This window comes from Bombina bombina, chromosome 5 (assembly GCF_027579735.1).
Source record: "Bombina bombina isolate aBomBom1 chromosome 5, aBomBom1.pri, whole genome shotgun sequence".
Lineage (NCBI taxonomy): Eukaryota > Metazoa > Chordata > Amphibia > Anura > Bombinatoridae > Bombina > Bombina bombina.
This window is the reverse complement of record NC_069503.1, coordinates 628,421,614-628,440,661: the sequence shown is the minus strand read 5'-3', so window position 1 is coordinate 628,440,661 and position 19,048 is coordinate 628,421,614. Positions and strand designations below refer to the sequence as shown.

At 39.9% G+C, this 19,048-nt stretch overlaps 1 protein-coding gene across 1 annotated transcript in view; it reads right to left on the bottom strand.

Moving 5' to 3' along the window:
* The window catches only part of NFX1 (nuclear transcription factor, X-box binding 1), a 588,547-nt gene extending 570,148 nt beyond the window's left edge, over positions 1–18,399 (bottom strand). Inside the window, exon 1 of the mRNA XM_053714588.1 lies at positions 18,211–18,399. Within this exon, the coding sequence (XP_053570563.1) occupies positions 18,211–18,235 (25 nt within the window). The 5' untranslated portion in view covers positions 18,236–18,399. The remainder of the gene's footprint in view (positions 1–18,210) is intronic.
* Between the last annotated feature and the right edge of the window lie 649 nt (positions 18,400–19,048).

Here is a 19,048-nt window from a genome sequence, read left to right as displayed (position 1 = left end):
CTGATTTTAAAATAAAGATAGCAAGAGAACAAAGAAAAATTGATAATAGGAATAAATTAGAAAGTTGCTTAAAAATTTCATGCTCTATCTGAATCATGAAAGAAAAAAAATTGGGTTCAGTGTCCCTTTAAAGGGACATTATACACTCATTTTTTCTTTGCATAAATGTTTTGTAGATTATCTATTTATATAGCCCATAAAGTTTTTTTGTTTTTTTTAAATGTATAGTTTTGCTTATTTTTAAATAACATTGCTCTGATTTTCAGACTCCTAACCAAGCCCCAAAGTTTTAGGAGAATACCAACGTATACCTACTCCAGCTTGCTTCTGTTTGTGTAATGGGTCTTTTTATATGCAAAGGAAGGGGGAGTGTCTGCTTTTTCCCACTTGAAGTGCATGTTCCAGCTACCTTTTTAACAGAGCAAAACTGGGAGCTTCTAAGTACGTTTTTAAATGGTTTTATACTGGATTTTTAGATCAGTATCTGTGCATATTATTCTTTATAGTAGTGTCTATTAATTGCAGTTATATGAAAATTGGTGTATACTGTCCCTTTAATTTGTAATGCTTGATCCTCCCACTTAGGTCCTTGTGCAGATCTATTCCACTCCAAACAATCTTATATTCATTGAGCTTCTTGAAACTTGGTTGATTCTACGTAACAAAATTTGCAGGGGAGCAATTGCATTAAAGGAACAGTAAAATAAACGTTCTTGATTTAGAAAGAGCATGCAATTTACTTCTCTTATCTAATGTGCTTCGTTCTCTTGGTATTCATTGCTGAAAAGCATACAAAAAAGGTAAATCTCAGAAGCAATGGCCTAATGGTAAGCTAGCTGCTTTGTCACTGTCTCACCCAATATGTTCAGCTAGGCTCCAGTAGAGCACTGCTCTCCTTCAACAAAGGATGCCAAGAAAACAAAGCTAATTTTATAAAAGAAGTAAATCTGAAAATTGTATGCACTATTTAAAAGCCAAGTTTTTGTTCACAATTATGTCCCTTTGAAAGGGACACTAAACCCAATTTTTCTTTAATGATTCAGATAGAGCATGCAATTTAAAGCAACTTTATAATTTACTCCTATTATCAATTTTTCTTCGTTCTCTTGCTATCTTTATTTAAAAAGCACAAAAAATTTACCGAATTACCGATACAAAAATAATGATTATCTCATGTCTTAAAATTCCTTAAAATACCTTATAACAATATCTTAAGTACCTTAAAACAATACATAACAAGTCCAGACAATATATTAGTCCTGTATGTTCAGAAGAAAAGCTAATAGTCCAATTGAGATTGTCTTCCTGATCCAATTAATAGGGATAAAAAATAATAAATGATTTAATGGATCCTTGAGGGATATAGTGAGTTCCTTCCCAGATAAGGTGAGAAATGTGAAAAAAAAAGTATATTGTGAAATTATAAAACCGAAAAGTCTGGGTTAGTGAGCAAAAAATGACTAACTAGTGAAATGGAACAAGTGTAAAAAGTGAAAAAATTTCAAAGATGAAAAATTTATGAATAGGAAATAAATTAAAAAATTAATAAAATTATGAAAAAATATTGAAAAATGAAACAATGAAATGATGAAAAATTGTATGTGTGGAGAAAAAGTAAAAATGGTATATTAGTGAAATCCAAATAGATGAACTTTAGAGTGTATTGTTCCTTCTTAGTGATGAGTCCTCAAAGTGTGGGTTTTAGAAGCTGGGAAATAAAGTTGGAGAGAAAATCCGGATTTATCCAAAATGTATCCCCTAAGGTGCTTTTAGTGTTAATCCTGTGGATGAAAAAAATACAACATGGTGCAATAATGCTAAAAATATTGAATGAATAATCAGAATGAAGCTTACCATAAATGCTAACGAGTTTCGGCCTTTCCTTAGGCCTTTATCAAGACTATACTATGGTGTACTATGGTAGCTCCATTTTTAAGTATAATTGTCCAATCAATAACGCCGTTATTTTGGTGCCAAAATATGTTAATTGTAAACCGGAAGTGATACCTTCCTTATGTTTACCTTCCGTTTTGTGCCATCATCATTTGTTCCCCTTTCTTTAAATCATAGTCTGACTTTAAGAATGAGTTATTAGTTAATAGTGTGGTTTACCCTTTCAGGTGCCATTACCGCCGTGGTTGTGTGAGATCGGTAAAACGGAAGTGACGTCATTTCCGGTATCACCACCTAAGCTCTGTGTCACTTCCGGTTTCGTTCTGTATTCCGGCAAGTTACTACCATATGTTGTATCTTAAAATCGGCTATGTGTCATTTTCCATTATTTATCCGAATGGCTTGATGCACCAATACGAAAAATAAAGGAATTCTAAAGTGTCCAAACTGGTAATAGCTTATTATTCTTTATTATAGTATCGAACATTGCCTGATTATGTTAGTGGGGACACTGACTTTTGTTCCACCAATTAACCACCAAGAGAAATCCCTTGTAGATATGTTACCATTTAAGACTAGTTGCCACTGTTTTCTCATGCGTTAGGACTCGGGGACAATTTAGATTTTGCCCTAGGAACCCACTGATTTAGGTATATTATTACAGTTTATCAGCTATTGTTTTTATTGTTTTTTCAGCCATTTATAAGTTATTCCTTCAGTCATTCCTTTTAGTCATCCTTAATATATTTTTATATATTTTAAGATATTTTGGTACATTTTTAATTGTTTTTATATGTTTATATGTGTTTTTATGTGATATTATATTGCACACAATATGGTGGTGTGCATAGTCCGTAATAAGGTATGCTCATTTAGGAAGTTCACATCATATTGACAGCTAGAGCCTGTGGGCATAATATGTCATAAACCCACTATTTTTCTACCAAAGGTCATAATGTGAATTTAATGTTTTATACTTAGATTTTTATACTCAGATTTTATACACAGATCCCCACTAACATAATCAGGCAATGTTCGATACTATAATAAGAATAATAAGCTATTACCAGTTTGGACACTTTAGAATTCCTTTATTTTTCGTATTGGTTCAGCAAGCCATTCGGATAAATAATGGAAAATGACACATAGCCGATTTTAAGATACAACAACATATGGTAGTAACTTGCCGGAATACAGAACGAAACCGGAAGTGACACAGAGCTTAGTCAGCGATACCGGAAGCGACAAAGTAAGAAATGACGTCACTTCCGGTTTACCGATCTCACACAAACACGACAGTAATGGCACCTGAAAGGGTAAACCACACTATTCACTTATAACTCATTCTTTAAGTCCTACTATGATTCAAAGAAAGGGGAACAAATGTTAAAGTGATGAAGGCACAAAACGGAAGGTAAACATAAGGAAGGTATCACTTCCGGTTCACAATTAACATATTTTGGCACCAAAATAACGGCGGTATTGATTGGACACATACTTATAAATGGAGCTACCACAGTACATCATAGTATAGTCTTGATAAAGGCCTAAGGAAAGGCCGAAACACGTTAACTTTTATGGTAAGCTTCATTCTGATTATTCATACAATATTTTAGCATTATTGCACCATGTTGTATTTTTTTCATCCACAGGATTAACACTAAAAGCACCTTAGGGGATAAATCCGGATTTTCTCTCCAACTGTATTTCCCAGCTTCTAAAACCACACTTTGAGGACTCATCACTAAGAAGGAACAATACATTCTAAAGTTAATCTATTTGGATTTCACTAATTATACACCATATTTACTTTTTCTCCACACATACAATTTTTCATCATTTCATTTTTCAATATTTTTTCATAATTTAGTAATTTATTTCCTATTTTTATCTAATTTTTCACTTTTTACACTTGTTCCATTTTTAAAAGTCACTAGTTAGTCATTTTTTAGCCAGTTTTTGCTCACTAACACGGATTTTTCGGTTTTATAATTTCACAATATACTTTTTTCACATTTCCCACCTGATCTGGGAAGAAACTCGCTATCCCTCAAGGATCCATTAAATCATTTATTATTTTTTATCCCTATTAATTGGATCAGAAAGACAATCTCAATTGGACTATTATCTTTTCTTCTGAACATACAGGACTAATATATTGTCTGGACTTGTTATGTATTGTTTTAAGGTACTTAAAGTATATTAAGACATAAGATAATCATTATTTTTGTATCGGTACCCACCAAGGTATATGTTACATGAATACATGTTTTTAATTTTTAATTGATTTTTTAATGTGTTGTTCCAATTGTTGGTATATAAATGTAAATATCTTTTACGGGAATATATCCTTAGCCTTGATAGGCGCTCCTTGGGTCTTGGTTATTTCTACTCTCTATGTTTAGGGTCAGCTAGGTACCCTCATTCCAAGGAGCTATTTTGAATGTCATTGGGTGAAGCGCTGTGAGATATATGGTTAATATTTCTGTTAATTGTAAGCCAATCAATTGCTAAAGAATGCTAACAGCCCGAGAAAAGCTAAACACATGAGCAATAGCTTCTCTCTGACTGTGAGCACCCTGCTGAGGGAAAGTGGCAGCAACCAGCCACTTACAGGGCCGGCACAAGGAGGTGAGCAGGTAATAAATTGATTGAAAAACGCTTACTATGGGGGTTTGGTGCCTTTATGGTAATAATGATTCTGTTTCTGCAAATAAATAAATCTGGTTTACAGGGACACAAACCTACTGTACTTAAAAGGACCATTACAGTGAAAATATCACATGCTATAATTAGCTAGAGCAAGTAATTTTAGCACTAGCAACCCAATGAGCCTAAGGGCTTGATGATCTCCACTCCAGCAAGATTTTCTAAAAATCTTAAGTACTGAGAGGTCCCTCAAAGAATTTTAGAAAGGCATTACCCTACCAAAGGTGTTAAACACAAAGTACAACTCATGAGCTGCAGAGAACTGCTGGTCCCAAGCAGAAATGGATGATGAGACAATCAGCAGTGGAAAATCGCGTATATAGGTAATGTGACTGCTTATTGGGTCACCAGCTGTTTCCAGCAGTTCTCTGTGGCTCCACAGAATTACTTTAACACCGTTGCTGGGGTTAAACACATACAGTCGCAGGCTGCACTAATAGCACTCTCAGCCTAGACTATTGTGTGGAGAAAAAACAAGACCAAATAAAATATATTTTTATTAGAGTACAATTAAAAATAGGGACCCAGGGGGGCGGAGCCTAGCCACTGAACGGAATGGCTGCAATCTGTTAGTGCTCCGTGGTCCTGAGTATACTTTGCCAAAACTAGGGATGATCATTTAGCTTAAATCAAACTAAAAGTACTCTGGAAAGCTCCCCTGACCCAAAGCTCACTACTGGCCAGGTTCTGGAAGGCAGCAACTAACAGAGCGGAGGTGCCGACACAAAAAGGCAGCAATTCAAGCCGCACAGCAAGCCAACTACCCTCAAACAGACTGGGCCCTGCAGTAAACTAGGAGGCATCTCACCCGCGGGGCATCCTCCGGGACCCGCCGGCTTAGCCGAGACCACTAACGGCAGCATACCTGCACTCCTGACGGCAGATACAGCTCACCGCGCTCTGGCCGAGAGCCGACGGGCCGCACCCACGTGGTTACCCGGTGATCCTGGATGGGTAGGCCTGTACGGGGAGATCGCGAACCGAGTGAGATCATCTTGGACGGAGCCCCCCCTCTGACCCCACAGAGGAAAACACCTAACCTGACTCCCGCTGACCTCGATCGGGGACTGCCACACGCAGAAGGCCGCATCCACGTGGCTGCCCGGAGAAATCGGAGAGGTGGGCCTTAGCGGAGGACTGGCGCGGCATGCGCTGCTTTCATGGACGGAGATCCCTTCTGACCCCACCGAGGAAAGCCTTTTACCTGGAACACACCGACCTTCAATAGGGGTAAGATTAATACACGCTGGGGACCGCAGAAACTCGGGTGAGCCGGGCACACACCATACACACTGCATTAGGGGAATACAGGACAGAACTGTCTAATACCCATTAAAGCAACCCCGCCGCAGTATAGCAGAAAGGAGTTACCGTCTCACCCCTAACCTAAGCAGAAGAGAGACTTTTTGTGCCCAGCATAAATCAACACAGTAGTCAGCCAGACACGCTGGTTGGAGAACAGGGTCACACAGAAAGCACTCTGCAATAACATTGCCTTACAGCAACATGGCAAGTAAAAAGACTAATAAACCCCATAAGGGAACACACTCATCAGTAATGGAGAACTTCCTGATAGCTACAGATCCCTCTAATAAGCCTGCACAAGATAGTACAGGTCAGCAGAACTTAACACAAGCAAATGACCAAGCACACATTATGCAATCACACGGATATCTCACAAAAAACGACATTTTGCATCTCTCCTCAAAGGATGATATTAAAAACGCAATGTTGGACTTTAAGAATATGTTTGGGGAACTCAGGAGAGACATGGGAGAAGTAAGCAGGCGGGTCACACAGATTGAAGAAAAGCAGGAGACTCTCAGTTCGGATATGTAGCAGCAAGCTAGTTACTTACAGGCCCAGGAGGGCACTGTACAAGGCCTTATGGAGAGAATAGAAGACCTCGAGAATAGGAGCAGGAGGAGCAACCTAAGACTGAGAGGCATCCCAGAGACTGTGGACCCCCCTGCCCTGCAGCAGTATATACAAGACTTTGTCAAATATCTCAAAGCTGACCCCACTGTTCCAGATATACAAATTGAAAGAGCCCACAGGGCGCTGCGTCCCAAACCCCCTAATAGAGCCCCGCCAAGAGATGTCATAATGAAATTCCTTTCGTTCAAAGAAAAAGAGGAAGTGCTTAAGCTTGCAAGAGCCAAGCACCCACACCCACTAAGGTTCAGGGGAACGGAAATCCAGGTGTTTTCAGACCTATGTCCCGCAACCCTACAAAAAAGAAGGGACTTAAGGCACATCACCTCAGCTCTTCGAGAAAAACGGATCCCGTACAGATGGGGTTTCCCCACCAGTATTATAGCAACCAAGAACAATACCACCCACACTCTGAAGACCCCGGAGGATATTCCAGGCTTTGCGCAAGCACTGGGGCTTGATATCAGGCCACCTAGAGTGGAGGAGGCTGCCCCAAACCACAGAAATCAGGAAGACGCTCACCAAATCTGAGCAGAGGAACCCACTCTTTCTACAGGTGACCTTGGTATGGTATCCATACCCCTACTGCCCTGAAATAAGTCCACCTCTTGTCACTGACATCAGTGAGCTAACCCTCCCACACAAGGACCTTGATCCCTGGACTGATGTTGAAGAGCATTCAGGTCGTATGTTTATTTGTACAGTTGTAATTATAATATATGCCGTGCCAAAGACTCTTTAAATCACACAGGACACTTGGACAACAGGTCTTGTAGAGACATTTTGCCTTCAGGGTGGAACTTTGTGCTAATGTTTAGTCTTAACCTACCACTCAGTCTCATGTTAGAATAATGTCATAGGAAGCAACGTTGCATTTTACTCTGACTATGTATCTGATATTTTTTATGTATGAAAAGCTATAACCTTTAGTTGGGATGGACTGTGACATATCCATTTGGGTAGGGAAAATTGCCAGAGTCCCCTTGCTGGTAGACATAGTCAGGTAGCTCTCTTCAGCGGCATCTAACTTTAGAAATATAACAAAATGATAAGCAGAGAAGTAGGAGCCACAAAGCATCAACAACTTGTTTAACTGTCAGGGGGGTTTTATTATAATACCTTAAAGATATAGGGTTGTACGCATAAAATAGCACAACAGCCAATCAGGCCTCAAATGGAGTATCTCTCTGAAGGCGGAAGCTCCAACACAATACATAATTAGCTACTTCACGCCTTAAGAACATTTCAACCCACTAGCTTATATGGCACATGCCTCCTCTGTCGGATGCCTATGAAGAGGATCCGACATGGGAAGGGTTGGACAAAAATTATTAGACTATCACACAGAAATGCACACGCCTAAACTAAGGGTGGTAGGGGACAATAGCATAGATAGGTAATCTAGTTAATGATGCCTCCAGGGCTCCTCTACCGCAAGTACTTACTGTTAACACACTTAGATCATTCCTAGTTACAAAGTTATTTATATGTTTATGACTCAGGCAAGGTATACAGGGACAACTACCCCTGTTTGGTTTAGTAGTTGATATAGATATTGCACTGTGAAATACAAAACTTGATTATATTATTGTTTATTGCAAAAACCTTTTTTCTTTATCCTTTCCTCTTTCTTCCTTCTTCTTCTAGTTCCCCCACCTCATCTTCCTCTTACTCTTGAACTGTTACATAGGTTGCGAACTTCTAGTAGTGCAACTCATACCCATCTTAAGAAGGACCCTCTTCTGTAACTGAACTAACCCTTTTACACATACTCTCTTCGCCACTTTTCACCCCTCTTCCCCTTTCCCTCCCCCTTTTTTTTTTTCTTCTTTTTCTCCCCTCTCTTCCTCTCCTCCCCCCTCTTCCCACTCCTTGTCAGCTCCCTTCCCCCTCCCTGTGCCCTCCCACTCCTCTTGCTGTGCGCCCTGCTACACTCCCCTCCCACTTGCACGCACCTCCTCGGGGTGTTGCCTCTTACATTACCCCCTCTCTCCCTACTCTTAGCCGGGGTCTACCCCACAACAAGATGCAGCGGCCCTGTAAAGCCCACCCATTGGAACTTATCTCCATAAACACGAAAGGACTGAACAGCCCTAACAAGCGTTCCATAGTGTTTAAAGACTTACAGAGAATGGGGGGAGACATAATATATCTGCAAGAAACCCACTTCTCGAATGCACATGAGCCTCAGTGGTTCAGTCGACATTACCCGACTGCATACTTCGCTTCGAGCCCACACAAAAAGAACGGGGTAGGAATCCTCTTTCGCGTAGGAATACCCTTCCAAATGGCGCAGACTTAGAGACCCAGAGGGTAGGTGTTTGCTCTTAACTGGCACTCTATATGGTAGGCCCATAACACTGGTCAATGTCTACTGCCCTAACACTTCCCAGCACCTCTTCTTGCAGAAGGTCTCTAGTAAAATAATGGAACTTCGGACCGGCGTCCTCTTCCTTGGTGGGGACCTAAACGCGGAACTAGACCCCTCGTTCGACACTTCGAACGGCATCTCAAGCGCCCCTCAGAAAGTACGGAGGCGCATAACCGCTATTTTAGCGGAATTAGCGGTGCACGATATTTGGCGCACACACCACCCACAGCTGAAAAACTTTACCTTTTACTCCCATCCGCACCGGAAATACTCTAGGATCGATTACCTGTTCACTGACTCAACAGGACTCATAATCACTAGGAGTAGCAATATCTCTGCGATCACCTGGTCGGATCATGCGCCGGTGAGTTGCTCTATACAATGGCCCACGGTTCCGATCACCCCCTTTGTGTGGAGGCTGGATGATACGCTTTTGGCAGATCCAATATTTCAATTAGAAATTCGGAAAGCCCTGACTGAATTCTTCCAAATTAATGCCTCTGAACAACTAAAAGACGCTACCATCTGGGAAGCACATAAGTGCACCATCAGAGGCCTGCTGATTAAGCACAAGGCGAAGCTCAAAAGACTTAGTAGAGAACGATACAATAGCCTCCTCTCTCAGGTCGAACGGGCTGAATTGGCCCATAAGGCCCACCCCCAAGATGAAGCACGGTTGGCTCATCTGCTCTCCACCAGGAAAACTCTATTGCAATTCCTCCAGGAAGGATATCAAAAACAAGCTCTTATACTCAAACAGCTTTATTTTGAGCAGGGCGATAAACCTGGCAAGCTTCTAGCCAGAGCAATTGCGAGAAAGAGAACAAAAGCTTATGTGCACCATATAACTGACGCACAAGGAATAGTGTGCTCCGACGGCAATTCAATAGCATAAAGCTTTAGGACCTATTACGAGTCCTTATATAATCTGCCCTCCCCTAGCCAGAACGAACAAGCACCCCCAGCAGCTGAGGGTGACAAAGAGCGCATCCAGACATATCTCGAAAACACTGAGCTCCCATCCTTATCTAAGCCAGACTCTGAGTCTTTGGACCTCCCGTTTTCTAACGAGGAAGTCCACAAAGCTATAAAAGACCTACCAACGGGTAAGTCCCCGGGGCCAGATGGCTACGGACTCAAATATTATAAACTCTACGCAGACCTTCTGGTCCCAAAACTAGCAAACATGTTCAACACACTCACAGACTGCCCCACTCTACCGAACACCATGCTTGAGGCACACATAGCGGTGATCCCCAAGCCAGGAAAGCCTCAAGATAAGCCTGAGAGCTATAGACCGATCTCGCTGCTTAATGCAGACGTCAAAATACTGGCAAAGATCTTGGCAACTCGCCTAAACAGATTCCTGCCGGACCTCGTCTCAACCGACCAAGTGGGTTTTGTCCCCTTTCGGGAGGCAAGAGACAACACCCTCAAAGTACTGCAGTTGATAACCCACGCCCACGTGAACAATATGCCACTGGCCCTGGTCACAACCGACGCTGAAAAGGCGTTTGATCGGGTCAGTTGGCAGTTCATTGGGAATACCTTGCTGAAATTTGGATTTGGACCTGGCTTCCTCAACAGGGCTATGTCCTTATATTCAGCCCCAAATGCCAGGGTGAGAATGGTACTCTCTCAAACACCTTTCAAATAAGGAATGGGACAAGGCAGGGGTGTCCTCTGTCCCCCCTCCTCTTTGCCCTTTCTATTGAGGAGCTGGCGAGCAGAATTAGAGTCAACCGGGAGGTGAGGGGTTTTGTTGTAGGAGAAACGGAACACAAATTATCAATGTATGCTGACGACATACTTCTCACCCTCTCAGACTCCGTGGGATCCTTGAGGGCAGCCTTGGAGGAGCTTGGGTCCTACGGAGGGGTCTCGAATTTTCTCCTCAACCCATCTAAGTCAGAAATACTGAACATCACGGTCCCTGCGGACGCCTTTGCTGACGGTAAATCAAGTTGCCCAATAAAGGTAGCTGACCATAACATTACTTACTTGGGTATCACGATCACTCGGGACCTGGCAGAGATTATTGAGCTGAATTACAAAAATATCAGTGTTGAGGTCATAAAAGACCTTAACAACTGGAAAAAGAAAACTCTCTCGTGGCTTGGTCGCATCGGGGTGGTTAAAATGAACATCCTCCCCAGAGTTCTGTACATAATGCAGACAATCCCGGCCCTGGCAGCAACTGGTTATCTTAACCGTATCCAAACTACTATGGAATCATACATATGGAATGAGATCAAGCCCAGGATCAAGAAACGCACCATCTACCTCCCTAGGGAGAAGGGGGGACTGGGGGTACCATTGTTGAGAGAGTATCAGAGATCCATCTTTCTTCAGCATATTGTTGAGTGGTGTAGAAACTCCCCAAACAAGAGATGGATCCAGGTGGACAGTGAGATCCTTGGGAGGCGAAACACTGGAGCGCTGGCTTGGATCACAGAGGGGAAACGCCCCCCCGGTGGTCTCATCATACCCGTTGGTATCTGATACCTTTAAGATTTGGGACAAAATCCAGGCAAGGGAACCCTCTATTTCCTCCAGGACATCGCCCAATATACCAGTCCATGATAATCCGGATCTAGGTATAGAAGCTGAACCACTAACCCGGAGAGGCAGCTATGCTCTGGGAGAGACAGCAATCTCCAACATTTTGCATCAGGGGAAACTCAAACCGCTATCAGAACTCATGGAATGGGATGGAAACATGTTCTCATCATGGTACAGGTATGCGCAGATCAGGCATTATTATGCTATGCACAAGGAACGCACTGCCCTGAGCAGGCACAGGACTCAGTTCGAGTCACTGTGCACAATGCAGCAGACCCCGACTCACTTGATCTCATGCCTATACAGGATGCTCCTGATGAGGGGAGGATCGGAACTCCCGTCATACACTATAGCATGGCAAAATGAACTAAATATAGAAATATCACCCAAAGACTGGGACAAAATCTTTATGAAAACCAAAAGGGCCTCGGTTTCGGCACGACTGCAGGAAATGCACTATAAGTTGCTGAGCCGGTGGTACCTCACCCCTTCGAGGCTCCACAGGATCTATCCCCAGGCGGGGAGGGAATGCTGGAGGGGATGTGGAGGTGAAGGAACTATCCTACACATATGGTGGGACTGCCCGCGTATTCAGCCGTTCTGGGAGGAGGTGCTGGGTGAGATGAGTAATCGCCTTAAGATCATAATTCCCCCAAAGCCAACATACTTGATCTCCCATGGATTCCCCAAGATAATTGGAGAGGATAAATACCTTCTCTTCCTTTTGATGATAAGCAGCGCCAAGGGGCTCATTCCAGCCCACTGGAAAAGTACACAGATCCCTAGCAGGAGGGAGTGGGAGGATAGAGTAGGGGAACTGTTGAGACTGGAACGTTATCACTTTCTAAAAATTAACAATCATGCAACACACGAAATGATGACTTTGATTTGGGAGGGTAGAGAATTCTAGCCCATTTCACATAGACCCTGTGGGTTTTCGAGGAGCGAATCCTCTGACAAACACCCGGTGCCCTGAACCCTCTCCCCCCCCCACCCCAGCCCTCTCCTCCTCCCTACCATTCTCCCCCCCTTCTTCCCCCCCTTTTTTTTTTTTCTCTCTTCTCTCCCTCTTCCTCTCTCTTCTCCTCAACATATACTTATCTAACACTACCTTCCTCCTAAACTTTTCTTTCCCATGACTCTGTTCCCGCTCATGTCAATGAGTAAACATCAGGTATCTTGAAATTTCCAGCAGTGTGACCCTGAAAAGCTGGAAACCTAAGCAGTGTATAAAAATTTGCCTGATGCATCTTTCAAAATGTTAATATTCAGTTTATCAGTTAAGGTTTCTTAGGATAATATAATCTTGCATAGAAATAACAAGCTCAATGGCCATGATTAATAAGATAGAAGTAACGGACAAGGTTGAGATCTCAATGCATATTGGACAACATCCTCTCTATGACCTCAATATTGTATAAATAACGGTAGACATATAAGAGGAACTAGTTACAGCACTTTATTAATATGTTAATGCCTTTATGCCTGTTTATGATTTAATATGTAATGCATAACTCAACTTGTCTTCAATAAAGCTTGGTTTTACAAAAAAAAGAAATAGGGACCCAGTGTGAAAACACATAAAAACAACAAAGAGACCGGTTGATTCTATTCCTGGTATTTAATTACTGATGCCTTTGAGGTATATTTCATATATACAGGAATAGCATTATGCGGTTCCTAATAGTAAAGAACCAATATATTCTCCGGGACTGATATTATTATCACTTAGCTGTGCTCTAGGGCAGGATTGTACAGAAATGTACATATAATATGTTATGCTTAGATACATGGTAAGTGTACTGTTGATAAGTTCATGTAAGTTGGGTGTTTGATGACAATATTCCGATCTTATATCCACTTATGTGTCTGAGCTCAAGGCTGATGTGCACTATACTCTCTTGTTGTGATTGATATCACAGCAGTGTGAATATGATCATAGGGACTATGCATGTGTTCAATGGCTGTCACATTGTAGCATATGTATTTATTCTGATCACAATATTTGTAGCAATTTAGCAAATAACTTAGTTTCCCACCGTATGGGTAATAAGATCAAATACCTGAAATAATAGTTGTAACTATCACATATGCTTTGTCTAAGAAAATAGCCTTTAGTAAGACTAATACGATCTCTATATAATATAGAGCTAACTCTATACTGGTTTCTACCAAGCGTACTTGGAATTGAGAATAATGCTGGCACAAAATTCCACACCAGCGTTTTAGTCTCTTGTTGGATAATTAGAATATAACTTGTTACCATATAATCTCAGGGCGGTGTGATATTTCTTAGTATCAAGTGCATAGAAATAATTGTGTGTTGCTCACACTATTTTTACAGCAACTTCTTATGCAGCTTACTAAGTAGCTACAAACTGTTCTTGTAATGGTAACTGCCTCATAGAATTAGAATCCACATCAGTATATACAGAGCTAGGTTGTAGCACTGAGTGTAGAAGTGTATCATATACAACACCAAATTAATAAGATATTAATCTTACACAGAGTTAACTACGTTGCTGGCACAGGTTGCACAGCAGAATTGAGGTATATTAATAACTTTTAGTTTATGTTTGTGACAGTGTAATATCTCTATGAGATGTGCTTCTTATAATAATCGGTTACATGAAAAGTAACTCTGTATTGCTGGTCCTGATTACACAGCAATTTATAGTATACATTTTTCTAAAGGCTATCATAATTACTCTTATTGTGGTAATATACGCTATTGACTTTGAATCCTCTTAACTGTTATCCAGTAGTGTTGCACTCTTTCTATGGAACCAATTATAATAAGAAGCACATCTGATAGAGATTAGACTGTCACAAACATAAACTAAGTTATTAATATACCTCAACGCTGCTGTGCAACCTGTGCCAGTAACGTTGTTAACTCTGTGTGAGATTAATATTTTATTAATTTGTGTTGTAATATGATACACTTCTACACTCAGTGCTGCAACATAGCTCTGTATATACTGATGTGGATTCTAATTCTATGAGGCAGTTACCATTACAAGAACACTGTTTGTAGCTACTCAGTAAGCCGCATAAGAAGTTGCTGTAAAAATAGTGTCAGCAACACACAATTATTTCTAAGCACTTGATACTAAGAAATATCACACCGCCCTGAGATTATACGTTAACAAGCTATATCCTAATTATCCAACAAGTGACTAAAACGCTGATGTGGAATTTGTGCCAGCATTATACTCAATTCCAAGAACGCTTGGTGGAAACGAGTATAGAGTTAGCTCAACATTATATAGAGATCGTATTAGTCTTACTCAAGGCTATTTTCTTAGACAAAGCATGTGAGATAGTTACAACTATCATTTCAGGTATTTGATCTTATTACCCATACGGTGGGAAACTACAAGTTATTTGCTACAAATATTGTGATCAGAATACATACATATGCTACAATGCCATTGAACACATGCATGGTCCCTATGATCATATTCACATTGCTGTGATATCAATCACAACAAGAGAGTATAGTGCACATCAGCCTTGAGCTCAGACACATAAGTGGATATAAGATCGGAATATTGTCATCAAACACCCAACTTATATGAACTTATCAACAGTACACTTACCATGTATCTAAGCATAACATATTATATGTACAATCCTGCCTTAGAGCACAGCTAAGTGATAATAATACCAGTCCCAGAGAATATATTGGTTCTTTACTATTAGGAACCGCACAATGCTATTCATGTATATATGAAATATACCTCAAAGGCATCAATAATTAAAAACCAGGAATAGAATCAACAGGTCTCTTGTTGTTTGTATGTGTTTTCACACTGGGTCCCCATTTTTAATTGTACTCTAATAAAAGTTATACAGGTGGCCCTTGTTTTACAACGGTTCAATTTACATCGTTTCAGAATAACAACCTTTTTTTCCAGTCATGTGACTGCTATTGAAAAGCATTGAGAAGCAGTGCATTTATTAAAATAGCCAGTATGTGGAGCTGTCCGCTTGTTTTGCAGCAAAGCCAAGCAAGCTGAAATTAATCAGTTTAACCAGACATGAGCTATCAAGCAGATTTCAAAGGAACAAGATCTTCTTGTCTATAAATCAATCCAGATTGAAATGCATAGAAAGAACTGTTTGCAGAAAAATGCAAGTGAAGTCTGTGTTGTGTGATTATTTTATTAGGTTTATAATGCTGTTTAGCAAATGTTTTTGTTCATTTAACTTAGTTTAATTATATATTCTGTGTTGTGTGATTATTTTATTAGGTTTATAATGCTGTTTAGCATTTAAAGTCTTCATTTCAAAGCTTTAAAAATAATGTATTAGATGTTACTTATGACAAGTTTGAGAGGGGCCTGGAACCTATCTCCCTCACTTCCCATTGACTTACATTATAAACTGGGTTTCAATTTACAATGGTTTCGATTTACAACCATTCCTTCTGGAACCTAACCCCGGCATAAACTGAGGGCTACCTGTATTTTATTTGGTCTTGTTTTTTCTCCAAACAATAGTCTAGGCTGAGAGTGCTATTAGTGCAGCCTATCTAGAGGGCTCTTCCCTCACCAGAGTGTCAAGTTTAACTGCTGCACAGCACCACTCTCCTTCCTTTAATATATACATGAGGCTATGACTGAATAGCCCCCAAACTATTTGGTTAGGAGAGCTAGCCCCTGTGGTGCCACTGTACATTTGTGTGTTCAACATACAGTCACAGGGTTAATAGTGCTAAGAATACATGCTTAGTACAAGTAGTTTTCCCACTTTTATGTTCCTTTCAAGAAACATAAAACTGTTGGGCACAACTACAATATAGTTACAACTCATATGCTACTGTTTTTCTTCCTTTTCTTGCTCTCTTCAATGTGTTCTCTCATTTTAATCAATTGTAAGTGCTGCTTAGTAAAGCTCATCTTTTTTTCCTTTAACAGCTGTGTCATGCAATTTGAATTGGTATGTACAATACAGGGCTGGAGCTTTACATATTTGCATTTAATTTCTTCATAGTTTAAAAGTTAAATAAAATATATTTTAAAAATGCCTTTAGCAATAACAGAGCAATGCAGCCAGTGCTAATGTAAAGCTCCTGCTCTGTAACATGCATGCTAAACTGAGGCCCACAATACAGCTGTGAAGAAACCAGCAATATTACTGGTCTGTGAATGTGCACTACTTCTGCCTCAAGGTGGAAAAAAACAAGATGGTAGCACCCATTATTAAGATGTGTAACTTTACTTATCAAGAATAGTTAAAAAAAAATAAACTTAAGAATTGACAGGCAATACCGCCAATCAGCTGCTTTACTGTCTGCAATATAGGCTATACAGAGAGCTCCCAAATTGACCTGCATACAGTCTTGGATTCTAGATGATATTGAGGACAGCGGGTGCCTTTATGAGCCATTGCAAATTCTCTAGCAGTAAATTTTAAACTAACTGAAAAAAAGAAAAGAAAAAAAAGGGGGGGGTGTTTAGTGTTCCTTTAATGTTAAACTTAGTATAAACAGGTTATTTACAAAGCTAAGAGAACCACTCATATTGATTGAATAGTTTTATATATAAATGTCAAGTGGAAACTGCACAAACTGCATTTTGATAAAGCAAATCTCATCTTACAAGGTAATAATAATAATAATAATATATTTATAAAACATTCTGCTTCATTTTCAGAAATGTCTAAATGATTATGTAATGTTAGAAGGGATGCATGCATGTCTTACTGACAGCAAACATGAGGAGTATAAATACCAATATTAATACAATTCTGCACAACATGCATATCTGCAGAGTAAATTTCAGCAGATCAATTAAAAGGACTGATTTATGAACCAGTAATGTAAGCAGTCTGCCTCATGTCAGTGCATGCAACACAGCTTTTGATTGCAAAACAAGCATATATAAAACAAAACTGGTTCAACACTTTTCATCTTGCATTATGTATTAACATAATATGTTATTATGACTCTATGCCACTGATAATGAACTTTAGCTCCATTTAAACGTACATCTCCAAACATGTACTTAGCCATATAAGAGGAGATTTACAGCAAGCTTCCTGATCTGTAACATAAATCTACCATTATTAACATGTTTAAAACATACAACACATGACAAAGAAAGATACATTTTCTCTAGTGAACCGCTAATCTAATGATAGCTGAATAACAAATATCAAGCCCTCCTAATGTCTAACCTCACAGTGACAGCTAACATTACTAGTAGAGAGCACAGAACATAACTATTCGCTTTGTCATCACACCTCACCTACTTTACTAGCAAACACCAATGCTGACAACAGGTCAGAGGGCTGGATATTAATGCTAAAATAAGCACACAATAGTACAGGTTTGTTGATTAAAAATTATAACATCGATTCAATTGACAACAAAATAACAAACTCCTACAAAATAGTGGAAAGAATACATTACAGGAAATAACTTGAGATGGGCACGAGTGCTGATAAAAACTGACATATTGCAAAGGATATGGCTCACCGACTTTAAATTAGTTTCTAGTGACCTAAACTTATGTTATTCTATTTAACCTATTCATATAGGTGCAGATCCCGCTACAGCTTTGGGACTAACAGGGTCCATCAATTTCGATGAGAAAATATGGATATTTAATTTACTGAAGAGACAGATATTTAATTTATGTGTTTGACTAAGGGCTCCATACAAGTGAAAACTGCAATAACAACATTACAAGGATATCGTTTCCTAGTACATGGAAGTGAAGCCCATGTTTTACCTGAGGGTTGTTGTGCCTCCGCCATGCCTCCTTTCAATGTTGCTGCCCTGGATACCCCAGGAACGGAGGTCACGTGTTGCTGCCCTGCTCCGGGTTAACCTTTGGAGGACCCGCTGCTGCCCCTAACACTCGAACACCCTCCTGGCTTCTGCCTGGCACTGACGTCACCCGACCCGAAGAAACGCACTGTTCACAGCCTTCCAAATGCGCATGCTTCTTTTTTTTTTTCTTGTTTTCAACTAACTTTATTTTTACGGAAAATCAGAGCCATCTTAGAGCATGACATTTGGTTTACGTGTATTGCTAATGATGCAGTTACCCAGCAACATGATTTTTTTTCTTGAAACGATATTATGAGTAAATCTGTTATGCTTTGAGATTAATTTGTTTTTGTTTATTGATATAAATATGTATCACGTCCCCAATAAATATATAGGAATATAAAATCATTAAAGGGATATTTTCTTTTGTGGTTGAGACAGAGCATACTATTTTTTAAAAAGTTTCCAATTTACTTCTATTATAAAATTTGCTTTGTTCCTATGATATTCTGTATTGAAGGGATACCTAGGTTACCATAAGATGGCAGGAAACAGTGCTGCTATCTAGTCCTCTTGCAAATGAATAACAATGTTTGCAAAACTGCGTGCTCCAGAAATGGATCGGCTCCTAAGCATACGTCCCTGTTTTTCTACAAACGATACAAAGAGAATGAAGAAAAATGCTAATAGAAGTATTAGAAAGTAGTTTAAAATTGTATGCTCTATCTGAATCATGAAAGATAAAAAATTGGGTTTCATATCCCTTTAATTTCAAAACAATTTGAAAATGAAATTGA